This window comes from Lygodium microphyllum, chromosome 12 (genome assembly GCF_053477565.2).
Source record: "Lygodium microphyllum isolate KBCC chromosome 12, Lygodium_microphyllum_v1.1.10, whole genome shotgun sequence".
NCBI lineage: Eukaryota > Viridiplantae > Streptophyta > Polypodiopsida > Schizaeales > Lygodiaceae > Lygodium > Lygodium microphyllum.
This window is the reverse complement of record NC_141146.1, coordinates 141044109-141066511: the sequence shown is the minus strand read 5'-3', so window position 1 is coordinate 141066511 and position 22403 is coordinate 141044109. Positions and strand designations below refer to the sequence as shown.

General features: G+C 42.4%; 1 protein-coding gene across 5 annotated transcripts in view; it reads right to left on the bottom strand.

Annotated features, from left to right (window-relative positions):
* LOC148028358 (Metallo-hydrolase/oxidoreductase superfamily protein) overlaps positions 1-22403 on the bottom strand; it is a 122297-nt gene that overhangs the window by 15576 nt on the left and 84318 nt on the right. For 4 of the 5 annotated variants that reach the window (XM_087690172.1, XM_087690173.1, XM_087690177.1 and 1 more), the window contains 2 exons: positions 14016-14121; positions 13754-13812 (listed from right to left, as the gene is read on the bottom strand). In XM_087690172.1, coding sequence (XP_087546298.1) covers positions 13754-13812; positions 14016-14121 — 165 coding nt within the window. Of the gene's footprint in view, positions 1-13709; positions 13813-14015; positions 14122-22403 lie in introns of all 5 variants that reach the window. The other variant, XR_015692718.1, reaches the window with a different exon arrangement.

Here is a 22403-nt window from a genome sequence, read left to right as displayed (position 1 = left end):
AGCAGATGAGCTGCAGGTCGAGCTGCTGAACTGGTGACGAGCCACAGGTCTTGCCTGACAAGCAGGAGTAGGCAGACGAACTGCGCTATCGGCTGGAGCTGAAAGCCTGGAGCAGATCTGAGAACTGGCGGGGGCTGCAGACAGTGGGAGCTTCAGTCTGCAGACTGCAGACTGCTCTTATACCAAATGTGAGATGGAAGGATCGAGGTGCAGCTGAGATTCAGTAGACAGTGTGAGAGTGAGAGACAGAGTGAAGCACGACACCCAAGAGAATAGACTGAAAGAGTGTAACCAGAAAGTACAAAGTACAACCCTTAAACCTTAGGGTTGTAGGGGGTGTTCACACCCGACACACACTAAGTGCCCATAAGTGTGTAACATAAGCACATAAGCACATACGACAATAAGACTATAAGTCTGGGGGAAAAAACCTCTCTTACCGAGAATAAAAAGTGCCCCAGTGTCCTACTGATTCCCGACACTCCCATATGAGCGTAGACGTAAGTGAGGCCTGAGTCAAATACCCAACAGAAGCTTTGAATTTGAATAACTGATTCTCACCATAAATGTGTGCTGCACCTATCTTTGGGAGGATCCATTTGGAGCTCGGATGTGCTTCATCCACAATAATTGTAGAGTTGCCTAGCCATTTGTAGCGCTTTGACAATGTCTTGAATGCAGAACTAAACATATTACCAACTTGTTGAGAGGAAGCCATTAGGTTTTACTGGACTTTCGAGGATAAACGCTCAAAACATACGGCACAAAAGCGACACCACAGCCTACCTACCTTAACATGAGCAAGAACTCACACGTCACTAACTACCTTATTTCTCTCAAGAGGTATATGTTAAAATGCTCTGAAACCAGACACAGAGTTACCCTGACCGCTTAAGACCAAACGCACCAAGAGGGACATACCAATCCACCTAAGGCGCACACGGGTGAACAAGGAAAGAAAGAGGCAAACTAGGGAGTCTAACGCTAAGGAGCAGGAAAAACCGCAAGATCTACCAAAGCAATTCACGAACTCTCCCACTAGTACAACGACTTGTAAAGAGAATCATGTCCAAGTGCACTTGTCCAAGTGCCCTTTTACAATCATGTCATTCTGACAGTGCGGATGAAGAAACAAATGTCCATAATACAATACAAAAGAATAAATGAATGTAATGTCTAAAAAAAACTATAAGCATCATCACTGTCACTATCAAGAGTAGAAGCCGCCCAAAAAAAAAATTGTAAGCGTCATCACTGTCACTATCAAGAGTAGAAGCCGCCAAAAAAAAAAAAAAAACCATAGTTGGTTCCATCCGCCTTTGTAGGGTTTGGTAGGCCAATGGGCAGCTGACGTGCACCCTTTGTCCCATGCCCTATCCTCTCTAGGGTAATCACTTGGGCTCCCTTGGTAAGATAACCATTGCCTCTGTACTCTTAGTAGGCCACTGGGCAGCCGACACACACCCTTTGTCCGATGCTCTGGCTGCTTCAGGGTGGGATGCCTTGGGGTAAAAGATAAACAAAGAAAGGGCTCGGCTGGCCTCTATTCTCATGGCACCATTGTTGGGCCTGAGAGGGGATATCGAGCTAAAAATGCATTAGCTTTACTTAAACAACCCCAAAACATGCTTAATAAATGAAGAAACCTTATTTAAGCTGTCCATTGCTGTCTACATCAATTGGCGTCTGATTTCCAACCCTCTTCACGCAGTTTGGAGCTGATTCCAGTTAGGCAACTGCTGTTCCTGCACAGACCTGCTGCCGTACAGCCTGCCACGTCATCACAACCCTGAGCCAGCTGCTATAGGCTGTCACCAGGCTGTTCTGCCTATGTTTGGCAGTTTTCTCTCTCCTACAGGCTGTCCTACCTGCGTTTTCAGTCTTTCTCTCTCCTATAGGCTGTCCTGCCTACGTTTTTAGTCTTTCTCTCACTTGCCATCTCCGTTTTTAGTCCTCTCCTGCACGCTGTCCTGCTTGCGTTTTTAGTCTTTCTCTCACCTGGTTCCTGCGTTCTTAGTCTTTCTCTCTCACCGTTGTCTGCAGTAGATCCAGCTTCTCACTGCTACGTTTACTCATGTTTGAAATCCAGAGGTTGCTTTGCTGCGATTCGCGATCCGTTCAGAGTACGACACACTCTCTAGCTCATTACCCCTGCCCTGATCCTTGAGATACAGGAGTTCAAGGTACAATATTCATTCACTGCATAGTGTGTTAGCTACATGAGCATCGTATATTCAGTAGTCATATTACTTCATTCATTCACTGTGTTCATCATCTCTGAGTTACCCTAACCCTAACTGTGTTCTTTTATCAGTCTATGCTTTGTTGTACAGTTTCTGTTTATGTTTCACCCTCACTTAATGCTTAATCTATCAAACCTAAAAATCCCTTTAAAAACCAAAAAAAAAAAAAAAAAAGTCCATAGCTGATTCCATCCGCCTTTGTAGGGCTTGGTAGGCCACTGGGCAGCCGACGTGTACCCTTTGTCCAATGCCCTATCCTCTCTAGGGTGATCACTTGGGCTCCCTTGGTAAGATAATCATTGCCTCTGTAGTCTTAGTAGGCCATTGGGCAACCGATACGCACCCTTTGTTCGATGCTCTGGTTGCTTTAGGGTAGGACGCCTTGGGGTAAAAGATAAACAAAGCAAGGGCTTGGCTGGCCTCTATTCTCATGGCACTGTTGTTGGGCCTGAGAGGGGGGTATTGAGCTAAAAATCCATTAGATGTACTTAACAGCCCCAAAACATGCTTAATTAATGAAGAAACCTTGTTTATTTAAAAGAAACACGATCCTAGAGAGTTTCTGTGTCCCATAAGCACAAACCCACTTAGGAGGGCCCAAACTTTTGCTGCCCTCCATTCAACCCTCAATCTCGTTTTTGTAGATTTCAAGTGTTTCAGCTTGCTGCCCACACCCCGTTCGCGGAGGACATCTCAGCCGAAGCTGTCCATTGCTGTCTCCATCGGTTGGCGCTTGATTTCCAGCCCTCTTCACGTAGTTTTGAGCTAATTCCAACCAAGTAATTGCTGTCTTGCCTGTGTTTTTAGTCTTTCTATCTCCTCACTGTTGTTTGCATCAGATCTAGCTTCTTACTGCTATGTTTGCTGGTGTTCGACATCTGGAGGCTGCCTTGCTACGATTCGAGATCCATTGAGAGTACGACACACTCTCCAGCTCATTACCCCTGCCCTGATCCTTGAGATACAGGAGTTCGAGGTATAGTATTCATTCACTGCATAGTGTGTTTGCTGCATGAGCATGGTATATTTAATAGTCATATCACTTCATTCATTCATTGTGTTCATTGTCTCTGAGTTACCCTAACCCTAACTATGTTATTTTACCAGTCTGTGATTTGTCGTACGGTTTCTATTTATGTTTCTGTGTTAGGGTATTTCTTTTACACCTATGTCACTAGAGTTGGTTTAATTGTAGCCTTGCTCTTGTTTGTCCAACTAATTTTGAACTTATCCTTTCTTTGTTTAACCTTTAGCTATGCCCTTGGCTCTTGCTTGATAAGACAACTCTTTTTTCTTGGGTTTCGATGAAGATGTGGCTCATCTAGACTAACCACTAGTTTCTTCTTCATCTTGTATGATTTGTTGCTCAAAGGCCTATGGAGGACTCCAGCTCTCCTCGACTCGTGCTATTTGCACCATATTGCAACTAGCTACTTGCTGATATGACTTGAGTCTATTAAAAATACCTCCTCCTTTGAGTTCGATAAGGCACTCATCTACTTCCTAGGTGGCTTCCATTATGGGCACTACAGTGTGTTCAGCAACTAGGACTCCATCATTACCTTGCTCCAATCAAAGCTCTTGCTACTGGTTGTCGAGATGTGGCCAAAGTCAGTTGAATTCCCAAACATATAAGGCTTTTTGCATTCACAACCGTAGTATACCAATCAAAGTGTGTAAGATACTTTGATCTAAGGTAGTTCTCCAACCACAAATGCGTTGCAAAACACATTTCTTGGATCATCACTAGTACTTCTTCAACTACGCCATAGTTGCCCAAACACCATTTCGGGCAAGCAAGCTTTTACCCCACTTTCGTGACAACTTGCTCATTCCACCTCTTTGCGTGCTCATTCTGCCTATTTTCCTTTGCTCCCCACCCTCTTTCTAAGCTAATCACTCTCCTTAGCTGCTATTTGCTTTCCCCCTTTTACATCTACTACTGTCTACAACCCTAAAACCCTACATCCCTCATCCTTCAGCTGCCCAATCCTTTTTCTTGCCTATTCACACTATTTGCCACTGTTTTTCACTATTTACAGCAAGCGATCCCACTCCTCTCTTCATCCTTTGCTATCCACACTGGTTTTAGCTGGTTTTCCCCACTTTTACTGCTAGTTTTCTCTATTTTCAGCAAAGTACAGCCATGGTGAAGAATTATGATACGATAAAATATGGTACTAAATGGTACCCTAAGATTTTATAAGGTACGGTACCATATCAGTGCAAAATAAAAATTTTAACTTGATTTTTTTTAAAACTATAAATAATAAACCACATGTTTAAAGTGGAAATGCCATTACAAACTAAAATGAATGCTGGAGGTTAAAAGTCAAAATTGGCATATGCTAGGCCCTCGTGATCACATGCCCAACATGTGATGCAACTAGTACATACATGGAATATGGTGGATACAATGATGCAAAAAAGAGAGAGGCCTATGATGAGGCATCACTATCATCATCAGAACCATCTCAGTGTTCATCAAGATAGTCTAAAGATGCTCCTCAATATTAGATGGTGAAATACTCTCATACTCACCTCGTTGATGAGGTTACCATCATCATCAAATGATGGCTGCCTAGGCAATGGGTGTGTAGGCAAGGGGGGATGTCATCATGAGGCACGGGATGGGAGCTACTAGAGCTGCAAGTATCATAAGTATCTACTGCTATAAGCACTCTATAGAGCTTCGCAAAGATCATCTCCTTCTCATCCACCTCTTGATGTACACTCAAAAGAGCATCGCCCATCAACTTGAATACATCCACATTCACCTACACAATGCACATAAGATTGTCAATACTAAATTATAAAGTATAAAGTTCTAAACAACAAATTAAAACTTGACTTATCATTTTTAATTTATGAATCCTAATTTAAATTTTATGGGTAAGTGTTTATCTGCTTTGGACTAACCATGCTCATCATAACCCTCATCATACGTAAGTTAGTGCGGCAATAGACTAGCCGCTCTAACTATCATGTGCTAAGCTAATTGCAAATCTTTGTGTAAATGAGAAAATAGGCACTCTAGTTTCTCTCACGTGCACCCGAAGAGCAATCTTGAGCAAGAACTCTCATAGCCAAGGGCTAAGAGTCTCTAGCACATATCCCAAATTTTGTCGCCAAAAGAGAGACTTCACAAGTGACTCTCTCCTCCAACAAGTGGAAGAAGCAAATGCCACATACCCTCTTTGATCTGCATAGCATCCTAGCTCCTCTAGCACTACATTGTGGTCATGCATGGAGCCCATACGAGTCAAATATACAAGCTCGTCCAAACAGAGCTCTCTACCATCCATGACCATTAGCAACTTGTAGGCCGGATGTACCAATGCTGCAAAACCATGGATGGGCTTATGCATCCATGTCCATCTCTTCTCCACTATCTATAAAACATGTGCACATTGTGTCTATGATCACCGAAAAATCCTCTGCCTCCACCAATGCTGCTCTAAATAAGTGAACAAGAAGGCCCATCATAAACCCCTCACAATCACTCATACGCAACACCCTATAAAAGAGAGTCGTGGCAATAACAATGGCATACACTTTCTATCAAAACTGCTCATTGAGACACAAGCGTTGCATGGCTTTGGCCTCCTCTATCTCATGCTCACCCCACTCATTCCATAGAGTGGGCACCACTATCTCGTGTAGGGTGGACTACACCTCATAAAAGCACTTGAGCAACAACCACATGTAAGCAAACCAAGTTGAAAAAGGCTTCTTTAACTCAAGTGTACTATGTTCGCAATACATCGCAAGCACTTTTACCTTTACCGTGAAGAAGATGACAGCTGATGTAGCTCTGTCGACCACCCTCTTCATCCACTTGAGCTTTCTCCATGAGCAAGTCAAAACAATGACTTGCACATGGAGTTTACACAATTGTAGCAGACTCGGCCTCAAGTAAACGTCCCATGCGCAAACAATTGGATGCATTATCGCTAACAACTTGCACTACATTTGAGGGGTCCACCTACAATCACAAATTACAATGCTTAAAGAGTGAAAGAGAGAGTTAACTCTTGAGCCTCGAAAGATTCAAGAATCAACCTTTAAGAGAATAAAAGGCTTGGGGAGGGGGGGATATAGAGAGAGGGCCGAGGCTTTATGAATCATGAATCATGATCATTAACTCAAAATTATGAAAGAAATAAATTTGAAAAGACAGTGACAAGTGTATATCTCAATGATAGCTTGCCAAATGTGAAGCTCTATCATCAAATCTCAATCTAATTTGCAAAGATTGAAGGCAAATGAGCTTGCCGATTTAGAATAAGAGAGCAAAGTTTAGCTATAGATGACAAGAGAGGTATTCTAGGAATTGCATCTAACCTCACGCCAATTGGATGGCATATTATTGCTGGCTGTAAGCTTCTTGCACACAAGAGTGGCTCTCGCCATCCATAGCAGAAGATGGATGCTGTGCAACAATGGCAATGGTGTTTCACAGGGCATGTTGCCAAACTTGGAAGCAAGGCCATCAACACCCCGATAAAGTCATCTGAAAGATGACGGTAGATAAATGCGCTTGTCGTTTACGTTCCCCTCATGCCAGTGTCTACGGCCTGCAAAAAGTAGGTGCTAAGTGGACATGATACGAGTATGTTGATGCCCCGTTTCTTAAGATCACTCCATCCATTGATGAGAATGGAGCAATCATATTTTGTCCATGCGGCCCGAATAGCACTAAGGTCTCTATCAATCCTCTCCTCTTCATCAATCTTCTTCGTCCTCTTGTCATTGTAGGTGACATTGATCCATCCTTCGCATGGAACTACATTGGCAATGCCCTTTACCATCTTCTTTCATTGCTCTTGTTTTAGGACATTGAACACAAGATTACACTCATTGCATGCAAACTCACCATTTGCAAGTCATTGATCTTTCTCTAAGAAAGGCAACCAATCCACACACATGACCACCGGCTTAAGAGAGATAGGATTGCCTCTTGGATGCCCCATGAGCCTCCACTCATTGCCTTTTGCCGGATCCAGACACAAATATCGAATCGCCACTGCCCATGGTTTGGGATTTGGTCAAAGATAAGCTTACATTCAAGGCTTCCTCGTGAATAACCATAGGTGTTGGTGCTAATGCGCCACTTTCTTCTCCTCTAGTGGATCCACCTTTCATTTTGGTGATAATCTTGTCCAATGCTTTGAGGGATTTCCTTGCATGAAGCAACTTGCCCCCTAGTCTTAGAAAGATGTTGGAAAAGTCGGGTCGCACCACTTCTATAATGCTTTCCTTAATGCTTGCACGTCCAATTGTGGGAGTTGGACTTCTTTGTGTCCCTCTCCACATGGATGGCATGCAAATTGAAGGCCTCATCCTTCTCACAAGTCATGATGCTGATGAAGGGCCAAGGCTTCAAGCTTGAAAGCTGGAAGTTCAGGACCCGGGTAGGGGAGAGGAGAGAGAGAGAGGTATAGTGAGAGGCTTGAGCCCTGAGAGAGAGAGTGAGAGACTTGAAAGTTAGAGAGAGAGGGACTGGGATAGGCTTTGTTTGTTTGAGGGAGGGTAGATGGGCTTGATAGATAGATAGCTTGCTTGAAGAGAGAGAGGCTTGAGAATGCTTGTTGATTTGGTGCCAAGTGAGATTATCCAAGCAAAGCTATACCCAAATACAAAACAAATTTTGATACTCACTTGAAAGACTCATCAATGATACTAGGTTAATCCCATAGGAATTAAATTCACTAAAATATAATAATTGAATTCCCTGAAGAATACTCATTGTGCTTAAACTAGTTACGAAACACTTACACAATACAAAAACTAAACTCCTCTTAAACTTGCGAGATGAGAAGGAAAGTAGAGAGTTTGATCCATGTAATGAAAAGAAGCTCCTTCATGTTTCTTGCATGTAAGAAAAAAGAACATGGCAATAAGTAGAGGTCACTTGCACACCTCAAGCATGGACTTTATACATCCAACCATGTCAGGAAAAATAATTTGCCTCACATGGCACCTTTGAGGAGAGTCCTCACACAATGGGACATCACACTACAGTGCTCAAAATTTACTTAAATATGCTTAGTGCTGCAGTTTGGCAATTATTTTTTACCTAGAGCAAGTCACATTTAAGCCAAAATTTTTCATTTCTCCCTCATCTAGACTCCAACTTTGGAAATCTCAATTTAGGTGTTTTGAGGATTTCTGAATGCATTGGTGATTTTGAAATCTTCAAATCTTGCACCAAATTTTTGCCATGTTGGTAGGAGTACGAGAAATCTCCTAGGTGCTACAGTTCTCCCACAAAGGGATCGTCCAAGGAAAAGAGAGAAAAGTGTGAATCCTTATTGATGATAAAATATTGATTTTGATGAATTGTATCCCTCTTGCTATAAATCATACTGCATTTGAAAGCCACACCTAACCAAACATAATATGTATTCAACTGCATGCACTTGAATTATCTGATTGCCATGATTTTTTTGAAGAAATGTCAAATTGTAAGCCATGTCGCTTGATTTCATCTTCACTTTGAAAATCTCACTCAGATTCATCGTCTGCTCTGATTCCTAGAGAAAGAAGTTGGACGCGAACAGTGCTAGAGATGGGCAATGGGCATATGTTCTATAGGCAATTAATTGCTTGCAAGAATGCTCAATCAATCAATCCTACAATGTGAGTAGAGGCTTCTTCTTGTGGTGTATCCAAAGGAATGCGATGCACCAGTCATTATGGGCTGCCATAGCTGAAATGTCAGGTGGCATTTTCGCTACATTTGGCAAAGTTAGATTAAGCTTTTTCATTTTTTTGGGGCAATCTGTAGTGTAATAATCATGGTCATTGGAGCTTTACTCTTCATTATAGACGGTAGGCCAGATGTGGTTACTCCAGCTGCAGGTGCCATGTGTGGTTACTCTGGCTGTACATGTGGTTACCCTTCAGCCGGATGTAGTAACTCCAGCTACAGGTGTGGTTACTCTTTAGCAACAGTTGGTGCAACAGACCATTCCTTAGCTTTTGAGTGATAGATAAGAATGATCTAGGGTCAGTTGTAGGGCTGCAAATAGTGTGAGTATTGGCAAAGTGTTGCTTGGGTAGTGCTCAGGTCTTGTTATAGCTCGTCAGTGCTGGCCATGGTTGTATCTATGTCCACTTTCTACTTAGGACTTGCTTATCTTTGCAGTCCTTTATAATTCAGTCTCTTTATTTTCGCATTGGTCTATGATTTAGTTTCTCTCTTGTGACTTTGTACTAGGTTCCCTCTTCACTTGTGCTTCACTCCCCTCTCTGCACTCAAGCTCCATTCCACTCCAACAGCAAGGAAGAGAGTATACTGATCGGTGCAAACCCGGCACACACTGAGCCACTGGAATTCTTCTCAGACCCATGCAAATACGACTGTCAACAAATCACAAATAACAAAATCTTTCCAAAGATCTGGTAATATGAACAGAGGAACTATAGTGAGCTTTTCCTTCACCTTAGCAAGACAGCATTTCCTATTCAGCCCCCATTGAAAAGGTAAAGCAATCTCTATGAAATCACGTATAAACAGCCTGTAGTATGAACATGGTCCCAAGTAACTGCCAATACCATATACAATCCTCCAATCTGGCCAATCACCTTTCTTGGATCCATCAACGCACCATACATGCCCAAAAAAGTGAATCTCCTCCAACAAGAATTCAATTGTCTTGCTGTCAATGACCAACTTATTCTTCCTGAGTTCCCCGAACACTTTGGCCAAATGCACCTCATGCTACCCTTCTAACTGAGACAAAGGATGTGCCCACAACTGCTCAATAAGGTCAACAATGCTTGATGAAGCCGAAAAGTCCTGTCCATCCACAAAAGCTATCTTGTGCACAACTTGAGATCTAATGTGGATCTGTAAAATCAATTCTATGTACTATTCTTGTTCAATGCATTGTTACCAATACGCATGTGCCAAGAACATTCATTTTTCTGCACTAAGAGCAGAGGTGAACAAAATGGCAATGAATTAGACTGAATCGTCTCCTTTTCTAAAAGCCGCAAGCACCGGAATGATGTTTTCTCGTCTTGGGCTGCATTGACATGGTAGAATGTTTTCTCTTCTTGGCCTATATTGACATGGTACTATGGTCTATTGGGTGGTGTAGTCCCCAACATGATCTTTCAGCCTCTCTGGAGGAAGCTCTTCAGATAATGACGTCGAAAAGTATTTTGTATACTTAAAAATAAATGTACTCTTTTCCTTGATAACTTAGAAAGATTAGAATGTTTTGATCCATCCTGTGCATCCCTAGTAAAAACCAAGTAAGAAGATACATGGTTTTTTATTTCTGAACAAATGGCCAGAGCATATACAGTAGCAATAGATTGTCCTTCAAGATTTACATCTACAAAGTGCACGTTTCCCCCATAATAAATTGTTGTGTCACCCTGCACACAAATCTCCAGAGGTCCAGAAAGGCCTGAATTCGCAGTCATAAACATCATAGACCGGTGGAGTCGGCAAGAAACCTGTTCATAGCCTCAGAGAATTAAAAAAGAAACATATAGGATGCTACTGGACATCCCCGATATGCAGATTGTGTGATGTTGAATTGGTGACGGCCACCACCAGCACCCCTAATTAACAGTCAGCAGCTCAGGGATAAAGGAAACAACTCCTCCCAATTCATTAGGGAGGAAACCCTATATGGGCCATAGTGCCTCCAATACACACCAATCCACTTTGTCATAAGGTTTTTGAAACCTAGTAGAAATACATCAAATCCTTGTGATCGTGTTGGGCCCCAGTTTTAGCCTCTCCAAGGTTAAATGCATTATCCGTGACATTGAACTTAAAGAAAACTCAAGTTCGTTAGGAAGGGCTGAAGATGAAATACATTAGCCATGATGATAATCTCAAAGAAAACCCATGTCTGGCGGGAAGGGCCGAAGATGAAGGTTGATAGCTTTCGCAAGGAATTTGTGCACAATATCAAGCACAGTTACAGAGTCCCAATTATTCGTAATACTATGGGGATATGTAAACAGCAAGATAATAACTTTGACTCATGATAGGGGAATTTGACACTGTTTCTAGTGGTGATGGAGACTTATTAGTTTAGCTGCTGGTGCGGAAATAAATTGGCATAAGTCCAACCTTGCATCTGATGATTTTTCATCTAGCAAGACTTAACACTTCCTCCTCAAACCCTTTCCTCACAGGCATCTTGATTCTTCTAAGCATGGTTTGATATTTCATCCGCCTGTTTTTCAGCATTTTCCTTCAACAGCAGTAACTTGTTAGTACATCTTTGGTCTCATGACTTATATGATTCATAATCTTACTGTTCTTGGGGTACATTTGCCTTTGATATTGACCACACTTTCTAAACACGGTGTACTTTTTGTCGTTTATACCCACAGGACCAAACATCATGGAATTTCAGCAGCCCAGCACAACAATGCAAAGGCCTAGATAGCATGAGAAGACAGTTACCATCATAATGCAAGACCCTGCTGCTTCCCATGATACCTGTAGTACCTACGGAAAGAATGAATGATACATGAGACAAAATCTACTGTGCTGCTGTAGGTTAATCCCACAAGCTAGGGAGCCTTTCAAAACAACGGATCCGTAGATGATTAGTGGAAGATATTGACTGAAATCACTCACCAAGATCCTAGTGTGCTCTAAAGACATTGTTAAGCATGACTCGGGAGAATTGAATGAACAAAGGAGCCAATATACCGACATTGCTCACCGAGATCTGTCCATCGAAGTTGTGTATTGGTGAGTGAAGGCATGCAGATGGCGCCATTGTTTGTCACCTAGTCCTTGCTTCAGTGGTAAATGGTAATCCAGCAACACATCATGGAAACACCTTCAGCATCAACCACTTGAAATGGCCGATCATTCCTTCACTATCTCTTGTATGCTATCATTGCATTCAATTACAAGTTTTTGCTAAGCCAGAATCCTGATCCAACACTTTTGATGCTTTTCTATACAGGTAAGTTTTGATATATATGTCCTCTCTTCTGTGAATAAAGTTATTTGTCTCCAACCTCTCTCTATGTTCTTGTCCTCGTGTTTGTGTTAAGAGTGTTCTTGTGTTTACATTACATTTTTGCTCCCACACTCATGTCATCCCTCTACCTCATTACCATCTCACCTTTAGCACACATGGCTCTAGGTATAGCCAGACCACTAGCTCTAGTTGTAACATGGACTTGCTCTAGCTTTAACTCATTTTTTGCACAGCAACCAATCCGCTTTGCTAAGGATATCTGACCTACTTAGCTATAGCTATGGACACCCAGCTCATCTAAGTCTAGCAGTAGTTATCCTTAGAGACACCTCAGTCACAGCAAGAGTACAGAAAGAGAATATAGTGCTCTAGCAAGGCCCAAACTGAGATCCACAAGAAATCAAGTTTTTGCAGATGAGTTGTAGACACTGCCTTTGTTCAGCACCTTAGTTCTTGCTCCTGGAAGGGGAGACAGGACGACAACGGTGGCAGGTTGTAAAGCAGTGCAGCATGGTGGCAACTTAGGGGGCAGGTTGACAGCTTGAAGAACACATTATTGGCCTCTTTCTCTCTTTCATACTACCACATTCTCCTTCTCTCTAGCACACTCTATACTCTCATAACTCTCTATATCCTCAACCTTCTAGTCATACATTCAACACACAAAGCACCATGATCCAGCTATAGCCACGAACCTATAGTCCCACCTTGTTCTACCTACAGATACTTTTGTTATGGCAACCAGTCCAATTCACTATAGACACCCTATCCACATAGTTCTAGCTATAGTTATCCTTGATAGTGCCTTAATTGTGGCAAGGGTGGAGAAGGAGAGCATACTGCTCTAGCAAGACCTGTAAAGATCCACTCTAAGGTAGTACAGGAGGAGTGAAGATCACAATGTGTCTAGAAATCTGTAAAATTATTTGTCAAAAGTTTTGCAATGTTTGTGCTAGCAAACCAGTAAACCTACCATGTGGCTTTTTAGTAAATTACAACGATCATGAGATTCGTTTTGATCCTTTCAAGTTTGTACTGGTGTAGGCCACTCATAGGATATGCATAAACACAAGTTCAATGTGAGAATTCCAATATCACAACATGAGGTATTGTAAGTGACAGGGTTTAAACAAACTCTGTGCCAAACTGGTAGCCTTCAAATGTCATACAAAGTCAATTGAGGAACTTTGAAATATGGGTTCATTTGGAGATTCATGTGAGAATAATCTGGTATTTCTCCCCTGATTTCTCTACAAAGGCATATAATACACTTGTCATAAGAGATGGGATAAGTTATCATTATGCAACATCCAGTTTCACTCACTGATATCTAAAGCAACCTCTAGTTCAACATTGAAAAGTATGACACTCAACATAGAAAAGTTAAAGTTGCCCTGCCCACCCATTCAACACACAACAAGAAATAGAAGATGACCATCTGATGGAAGATGAAACCAAAACGACTTAGACAAAGAGCCAGAGAAGACATACATACAAGTAATATAGCATGCAGCCTTTGAAGGAAAAATAATACAAAACCTTGTATAGTGTATCAAGTATCAGCAAGTCTAGTTGACCAGCTCCACTTTTGGAGATAACTGTGACACAGGACAATCCAGCACAACTACATCTCATCAAATGATAAATTCTGAATTGAAGCTTGTCAATTCATTATTATTTTTCTGGCCCTACCTGATTCCTTAACTCCTCATAATTCATACAGAAAACTGCCACCCCATTGACAGCCATAAGAGATCTTGCATTGCGCTTTATCAGCAAGTGATGTTTAAGTCATAATTACCATATTCAGTTTCTTGAGGAATACGTGAAACATCAGATATGTAAGCCACTTTTGTTCTTCTCCCAAACAGAAACCCTAGGGACACATAATCTTCACCATGCATGACCTGAAAAAAAACAGAAGAACTACACTTTTAAACTGTGGGAAATATGTATAAGCATGATCACTACAGAGGTGATGCAGCTTTTACCAAGACCGCTTCACCAAACAAATATTATAGTTGTGTAAATCTTTGCAGCAGTTCATTACATGAAATTAACAATTTTTGCATCTTATTTCTTATTGTACAAAAAACCAAGTGCTTGGGTTGGACAAAAAATGACATTTTGAAACAAGGATCGTATTGGATAAAGCGTGTTTTTTTGGAGCGTCAACTTGATTCTGTAGGACAAGTTCTAAGTGTCCGTGAGCAGTTATTGACCCTTAGACCGGCATTAATCAATTAATTAATGCCTAGTCTCTAATGTCACCATTGACATTAGTGGCCAATAAATTGTTCTAGGCCCAAATCTCACACTGAGTACCACCTCGTACCTCTCGCATATAACTTATTACAACTTTTGCCTTTGTTGGCACCCACTGCATCCTTAGGGTTCTTGGCCTGTTACCATAAAATAATTGCCATGTGCATCACATCCGCTAACAACCTTGCACATTTGATTAATAACTTAATCAAATGTTATCAGCAAGATTAAAGCATCTCAAAATTTCACGTCCCGGTCACAGACCTCACCATTGAAATCCCTGCAATCGTCCTCAATTGCACTCCATTGTGATACAAGCAAGGGTAGCGGCACCGTAACTGTTAGGCGAGGAGGTTCTCCCAAGAAGGTCCAGATAGCACTAAGGCCGGAACTTGTGGAGAAAGCATTAGGGCTGGTAAATGTCTAAGGAAAAAGATAGGAGAGGGATGTCTACAGCATGCTAAAGATGACAAAGGCAAGGGTGCACACCAACGATGGAATTAGCTTAGCAAACATTCTCGACGCTATCGTCTAGTTGCAAGCAAAAATGGTGCATGCACTCTTCTCTAGTCATAGATACAACACATTCATGACGAGAATCCAAGTACCCATGCTTGAAAGCATCGTAGCAAGAGCCCTAGAGGAAATCCACCTGAATGCTTGTGTCCGGAGGACAATTGAGACTTCAGTCAAAGGAAAAGCATATTGCACTGGAATTTCCATAAGGCATCATAGGCACAACACTAGCCATTGTTGTCCAACCATGCCACATGCCCCAAACCTTCCTGAAAATTTCCAGCCAGCATAAACATCAGATAATATTGAGAATTGGCCTAGAACTGTTGCTATAAACCCATTGGATGCATCCATAACTCATGTTTCTCAATTGTTCTAACTATCAACCATAGAAAAGCATTGATTCAGCATAAAGCATGGCTAAAACTATCAATGGCATTTACTAACATCTTGTTATCCATGGAACCAGCTGTAAACCATTGAAAACTGAGCATAAACTTATCATAAACCGATCACTTGCTGATTTGAGAACTGATCACAAACTTCTGCAAATGTGACCCCAAACTGATCACAAACTAATTGCAAAAACTGATGCAAAACTGATCCCAAAAGTGACTATAAATTATTCTCAAATTGATCAAAAACTTAGCTGAAACTAATCAGCATTTTTTCTCAAATTGAGGCAAAAACTTATGCCAAACTAATCATAAACTGATGCAAAAGTACAGTTTCAGTGCCCGGGTGAAACTCATCTGCATACATTTCACAGTGACTAGTACATTGAGTAGTGACCTCATAGCAAACATACTATTAGCACAGTACCTTGGATGTATGCTTAATACATTCAAGATCCACTATATACAAGAGTTGTCCACAACCAAAGGAGTGGAACTGCTACCTCCCCCTTGAGCATCAAGCAGTACTGCGGATCCCTGCTTTGCTGAACCTAACTGAGCCCAAGCTGAAGTCAGCTTTAACCAAAAGACATCTAGGTAAAGCTGCAACAACTGAGGATGGTCTGCCAAGTCATCCTCTTCCATCCACTTTGCATCTATTGGTGACACAATGCTAAAGCTTCACCAAGAAGCATATGGAAACTTTATCTCTAACTTTACTTGTCTCAAAATCTCCACTAGGTTGTAGGCCTTTCTTCCACTTAAGCATTGCAATACTTTATACTTTCACATTGTTGCAATTCCAACTTAACTAATATACAACATTACATCCAGTTGACTAGCACCTCATGTGTACCTGACATGCTAGGAGCACTAGATGCATTAGAAAACATTCTTGTTTACATACTTTGGACCATTGCAATGTGACTCTACATGGCAATTTGCATACTGCCAACCATATCAATATACATTTTCCCATAAGTTGCATTCATTACTAGCAACATTTTAACTCATGACTAAGGCTATACAGAGCATTTGCATGACCAGCATTAATACCAGGAGTCCCAAACACAACGGCCTTGCACATCGTGCATTGGTTGCTACATTCCATAAGGAGTTGTGCCATACATCCCCATATGCGATCCCAAGTCCACCATAGCATGGAAACTAGTGCCACCACCAAAGTACCTTGGCTGCCCCATCATTGTGTTCATGCCCTGCTTTCCAAAAAGCATTGGATTGGCACTTCCTATTTAGCTAAAACACGCTTTTCAGCTGATTAGCATTCTTAAACAGTCCCAAAACACACTTAATTAATCAAAAACCCTAAAAAGAGGAGCGGTCCGGGAGAGTTTTAGTGGTCCCCCAAAAAACCTTATTCTTTGGGGCACCCTTCAACATCTATAAATACACAGGCTGCCCCCATTCAACCTAATTCCCGTCTGTGTAGGTTTCACACCCTTGAGAGCAGATTTCAGCCATCGGTCTACCTCTACGTGGTTGTCCAGCCTTTGAGACTGCTGCCACCTCTCCATCAGCCCTTGTGGTGCCCTGGCACCTTCCTCCAAGCTATCACCCACTGTCTGCCACCTTCCTCCATGCTGCGTTTGGCATCTTCCAGCCATTGCTAATATCTTCATCACCTTCTACAGCTTGCGTTTGGTTCCAGACCAGCCAGGCGCGACAATTCCTACACACTCCAACTGCTTGCGTTTGGTGTTTGTTCCTGTAGGCAACAAGTACTAGTGCTCCTTCTCATCTAGGAAATATCCACAGCTTGTGTTTACACTCATCTGGGGGCCGCCTTCCATCTCTATAGCTTCTCCTACTTGCGTTTGGTGCTCCATGCCCTTCTGGCATCATCATTTTGCAGATTTCTCACTCCAACTAGTGGTCACAGACTTGGGATCCATCTCTAGTGGATGTCACTCTTCGACAATTTGCTTTGCCCTTGAGTATCTGTACACTCTTACATTCATTCACAATATTCATTCACTTCAAAGTTGTGTCCTTGCCTCTTCTATTTGTGTTTGAGTTTCTGAGTTTGAGTTTTGCATTTAGGATTTGAGTTTTGCTTTCTATGTCTGTGTCTGTCTCTTTGTGTTTCTGTCTTGGTCATACACTCTGTGTTTCCTTAGTGCAAATCCTAGCAGTTTTCTTCACATGGTATCAGAGCCGATGCTCTTATAAAGAGTATCCTGCAGATATTGTAGAGAGCTTGGTTTTGCGCAAGGCACACAATACGACTCATAACTAAATCACAATGTCACAGACACCTTCTCCAGTTCCTATGATGTCCTATTAGGCTTCTCCATCACTATAGGCACTGAGATGGCATTATGGACTCGGTGAGGAGGATGACACTCCACCTTTACTGTCACCTTCTTTTTCTACTCCTATTCCAGATTTCACCCACATGACAAAGGAGGACTTTGAGGAGTACTATTAAAACAAATACGGTGATGTTTACACCCCTTCTACCAATTTTACTACCACATTCGGACCGGTCAGTGAGGCTGGCCACCTCTCCGATCATGGAGGATATACGGCATTCGGAACATCTAGCAATCCATCTTCATCATCTCAACCAAGTCCAATGTCAAGTTTATACAATCCTTTTGAGTTGCATAAATCAAAACCCTCGCATGTTTCTTCTTTTGAGGTACAAGATCCCTATAGCTTTGAGTATGCAAACTTCAATAGAGAGGGCTCTCGAAGCAGATGTAATTCAAGTACATCTACAACTTCTGTTTCATTTGAGCATGTAACACACACTTCTCAATTCCCTCCCATTCCACCATCTTCTACATCACACCTGGATCACCTCTCATCATATTTCCAAAACCTTCGATTACGCTCCACATCCGCATCACACACACTAGGGGTTGGATCCTTCATCTCCGCTCCTAGCACTTTATCATTCTCTACCCGATTCTCTTCCTCTTTGCACCTCAGTACTTCATTAGGAAAAATGTCACCCTTTAACACAATGCCTCTCACCTTTCCGCAAATGAGCACATCCATAGCACCTTGGACGACTGTGATGGGCATCCCCCTCACTACCCCCAAATTCACATCTCACATAACCACTCAAACGCAAGGGTTTCCATCCTCAGCTTATAGTGCGTCTTCACTCTCTCCTTGAGTTACACCTACGCAGGGATTCTCATCTTCTGCTCCATGTGTTCCCATCCCACCTCCTTGGGTTACTCATGAGGCTCCCATGCCCATGCCTAGTCAACCCATCCCTACCTATGGATCCACCTTGCATACTCACCATATGCCTGGTGAGCACTCTGGGGCCCATTTCCAAGTGTACTTCACTCTCCCCTCCTACCCACATTACACTTTCTCCCATTATCCATCATCTAGCACTACCACTCCTGTTGCAATGGCCAAAAATGCCTTCATGGATAAGATTTATACAACAAGTGCTTCAGTCTCAGGGTCTTTGGAACCTCGTCGTTAGTCTAGAGCTTGTGTTAGCCCTTGACTAGCTCACCCTGACTACATCCGTAAATGGAGAGTCAGCAATGCCATAGCCAATGTTGAGCTGATGCAAGGATAGCTTCCTGAGTTTCACTCTCAGTTACAGCACTTCCTGCTCGTGTCAAAGCATTGGAGTCACCTTCTCGACCGCTATGCGGCCAGAGATCGTCCTCGACGCATAATTCTCAACTTTGAGATTCAAGAGTTCTCTCTTAAGAAAGGGGATGATCTAAAAGTCAAGTTGGCTGAATATAGGCGGTTACTCGCCGAGTTCGCCGCTACTAGCTCTCCAAAGTTAGATGATGATCAGGTTACATTCTTTTTGAATAAGTTGCCCGAAAAATAATTCAATTTCATCCAACACATCATCTCACAGCCTAGACTACCGACCTTCTACAAGTTTGAGTATCAATTCTTGCATTACGCTAGACTGCACGATCAAGTCCACAAGAAATTCTCATCACAGCCTTATTCAAAGCATAGGGGGTTGGTTGTCTCTTCTTCGAGAGGAAAAACGAATAGTAGCAAGAACTCGCAACATGAGAAGGCCAACCAATCCAAGGGTGACACCTCTTCGTCCAACGGAACCAAAGAATCGAGACCTGTCTAGTAGCAACTCCCTAAGAAAAATAGGTTTTGCACACACTGCCAAAGATCCGGCCATGTGGACGAGGAGTGTCACTCCAAGGCCCAAGATCTCCTAGCTAAAAAGCCTCAAGAAACCGTTGTGACTGTATAATCCAGTAGGGCTACACCTCCCGCTTCTGCTTCATTTGCTCCCTCAACACCAATTGTTGCTGTTGAACATGTGGCATGTGGACGGCCTCAAAAGAAAGTCTCTCTCACTGCCCCTAAGGGATTGTCTGATTGGTTTGCAGGTTCCGATCCCATTGCACTTCATGCATCCACCTCACCTCCCTCTCCACCTCGTCAAGCATTTCATTGGCAGAGATCTACTACTAGGCGTACGCAATGGTGATCACACTCTCAGACTAGCATGCCTCTAGGTTTTGTACCCTTAGGGTCACGCCTATAGGATTCATTGTCCTTAGCTTTTCCATTCTTACGTCTTCCGCTACATTTACTCACACACACATACATTGCATTGTACTTTCACTTAGCTTTTTCTTTATGTTATGTTTTGCTTTGGAGCATCTCACTACTAACCTCTGTGCTTATAGATTCCTATCTCTTTTGCAAGGTTTTGTATTTCAGGTGAGCTAATTTGGAGGTTTCCTTCGGTCCTTCCTGGGCTGAAGACGTGGGGATGCGTGCCGTTCCTTTCATGGTTTCATCATCCTAGGAGTGTTTACTCTTCTTCCAACATGGAGGCTTTCCCTCCCAAAATAGATCATGCAACATCTCTCTTAATGCTATCATAGCGTTAACTTCTACCTTGCTCTTCCAGCAAGGTGCTTCATCATTTTCATCATCTTCTTCTTCTTCCATTCATCATGGTTCTCGGCACCACACAAAGACTGACATTAGGCTCCTCTTTCTCCTTCGGCATCTACATGCAGGTTGAGAGGGGATTCCTATCCTTCTTGGTATTCTACAGGCTTCAGCACTTTGTCTTTGACATCGGCTTCTCCCTCCCTATTGTACCTTTCCCCTTAGCATTGCATGATTTCATCATCTTTGTACTAGGGCGCTTGGAAAAGTGAACAATTTTTCCAGGAGGGACACTATTCAAGTGGCACTTCCTGCATGAGCATTCTTCAGTGTAGCATACTTTGTATCTCATTGTGCAAAGCACCACTTGAGCAGATCCTAAATTGTTTCCACCGGCGGCTATTGTCACCAGACCACCATACTCCATCACATGGATACCTCATCACCTTCTGCAACTTGCATTTGGTTCCAGACCAGGCACCACAGTTCCTACATATTCCAGTTGCTTGTGTTTGATGTCTGTTCCTCCAGGCGACAAGTGCTAGTGCTCCTCCTCATCTAGGCAATACCCACAGCTTGTGTTTACACTCGTCTGGGGGCCGCCTTCCATCTCCACAGCTTCTCCTACTTGCGTTTGATGCTCCATGCCCTTCTGGCATCATCATTTTGCAAATTTCTCACTCCAACTAGTGGTCATAGACTTGGGATCCATCTCCGGTGGACGTCACTCTCCGACACTTTGCTTTTCCCTTGAGTATCTATATACTCTTACATTCACTTATAATATTCATTCACTTCAAAGTTGTATCCTTGTCTCCTTTCTTCTATTTGTGTTTGAGTTTTGAGTTTTGCATTTAGGGTTTGAGTTTTGCTTTCTATGTCTGTGTTTGTCTCTTTGTGTTTCTATCCTGGTCATACACTCTGTGTTTCCTTAGTGCAAACCCTAGCAGTTTTCATCATACTTCCAAGTTGGTCTTGCATATGCATCAATCGCCCTAATAGCATCATTTGCCTATGCTCATTGCCCACGTTTGAGACATCATGCTCCTGTATCGGCTCTTCCTTCAATACATCTTGTTGTCCCGAAACTTTCAAAGAAAATTTTCTCTTCTTGCCTTTGTTGCCCTCCTCTAATGGGTTCAAAAAGCGTAAGAACTTAGGATCATTTGCCAATTGTATTAACATTTCAGCTATTGTCCTCACCCGATCTTTACACTGATCATCAAATTTCTCTTCCTCTTGTTGGTTAGCAGCTTAAAGAAACCTAGAAGGACCCACCTCTTGTCCAATTCCCTCATTCTCAGCTTGCTGCCCATGCTCCATACCTTGTCCAAGATCAGGCATTGTATTTGTGAACTTCTAGATTGAGATGCATCATCCTTGCTTGATCCCATCTCACTATCTCAAGACATTCTTCCTGTAATGCTCAGCTGAATATAATTTCAGCACTAGAGCAAAGTTTCTGACCTTTAATCAGGTGCCTTAGGCCCACCACTTCGAGGGAATTAATGGTACCCCGGTGATGGAACCATGCAACCACGCTTTCTCCTTAGACAAGGTGGTAAATAACCTAATTAAGCACTTAATTACAACAATTAACAAATTCACAAAACTGAAAATGCACACTTCACCACTTTAATCTTGGACATTGGACACCCAATTGGCCCCAAAATTGGCACCCCTTGTAGTATTTCTTTATCTTATATTGCAAACAAATGCAGTACAACTGAGATCCTTTGATCTCCTCCGCTAATCCAACTGCCTCTTGCTATCAAAACTAACCAGCAAGCCTCCAAACCAACTTGCCCCTTGGTTTGCTAGGGGGTTGGCCTTCACCCTACTCCCTGAAAGGCAAATTCAGCCCCAAATCTGATATTAGTTGGCTGGCCTCTTGAATCTCCCTAAAATCCCTCAATTTCAGCTGCTGGAATTCAACTCCTAGGCCCTCAATCATAAGCGTGCATTCTGAGACGGCGGTCAAAACCCTAATTTCTCATGTAAATTAGGGTTCACAACAAAGATTGATTGAAATCTCTTCGTTTGATGCCTCAAACTTCAAAGTTTCATCACGAGAAACAATGGAATACTGCTGCTGTCTCGGTCAAACAGCCATGGAGGCTGTCACTGAAACC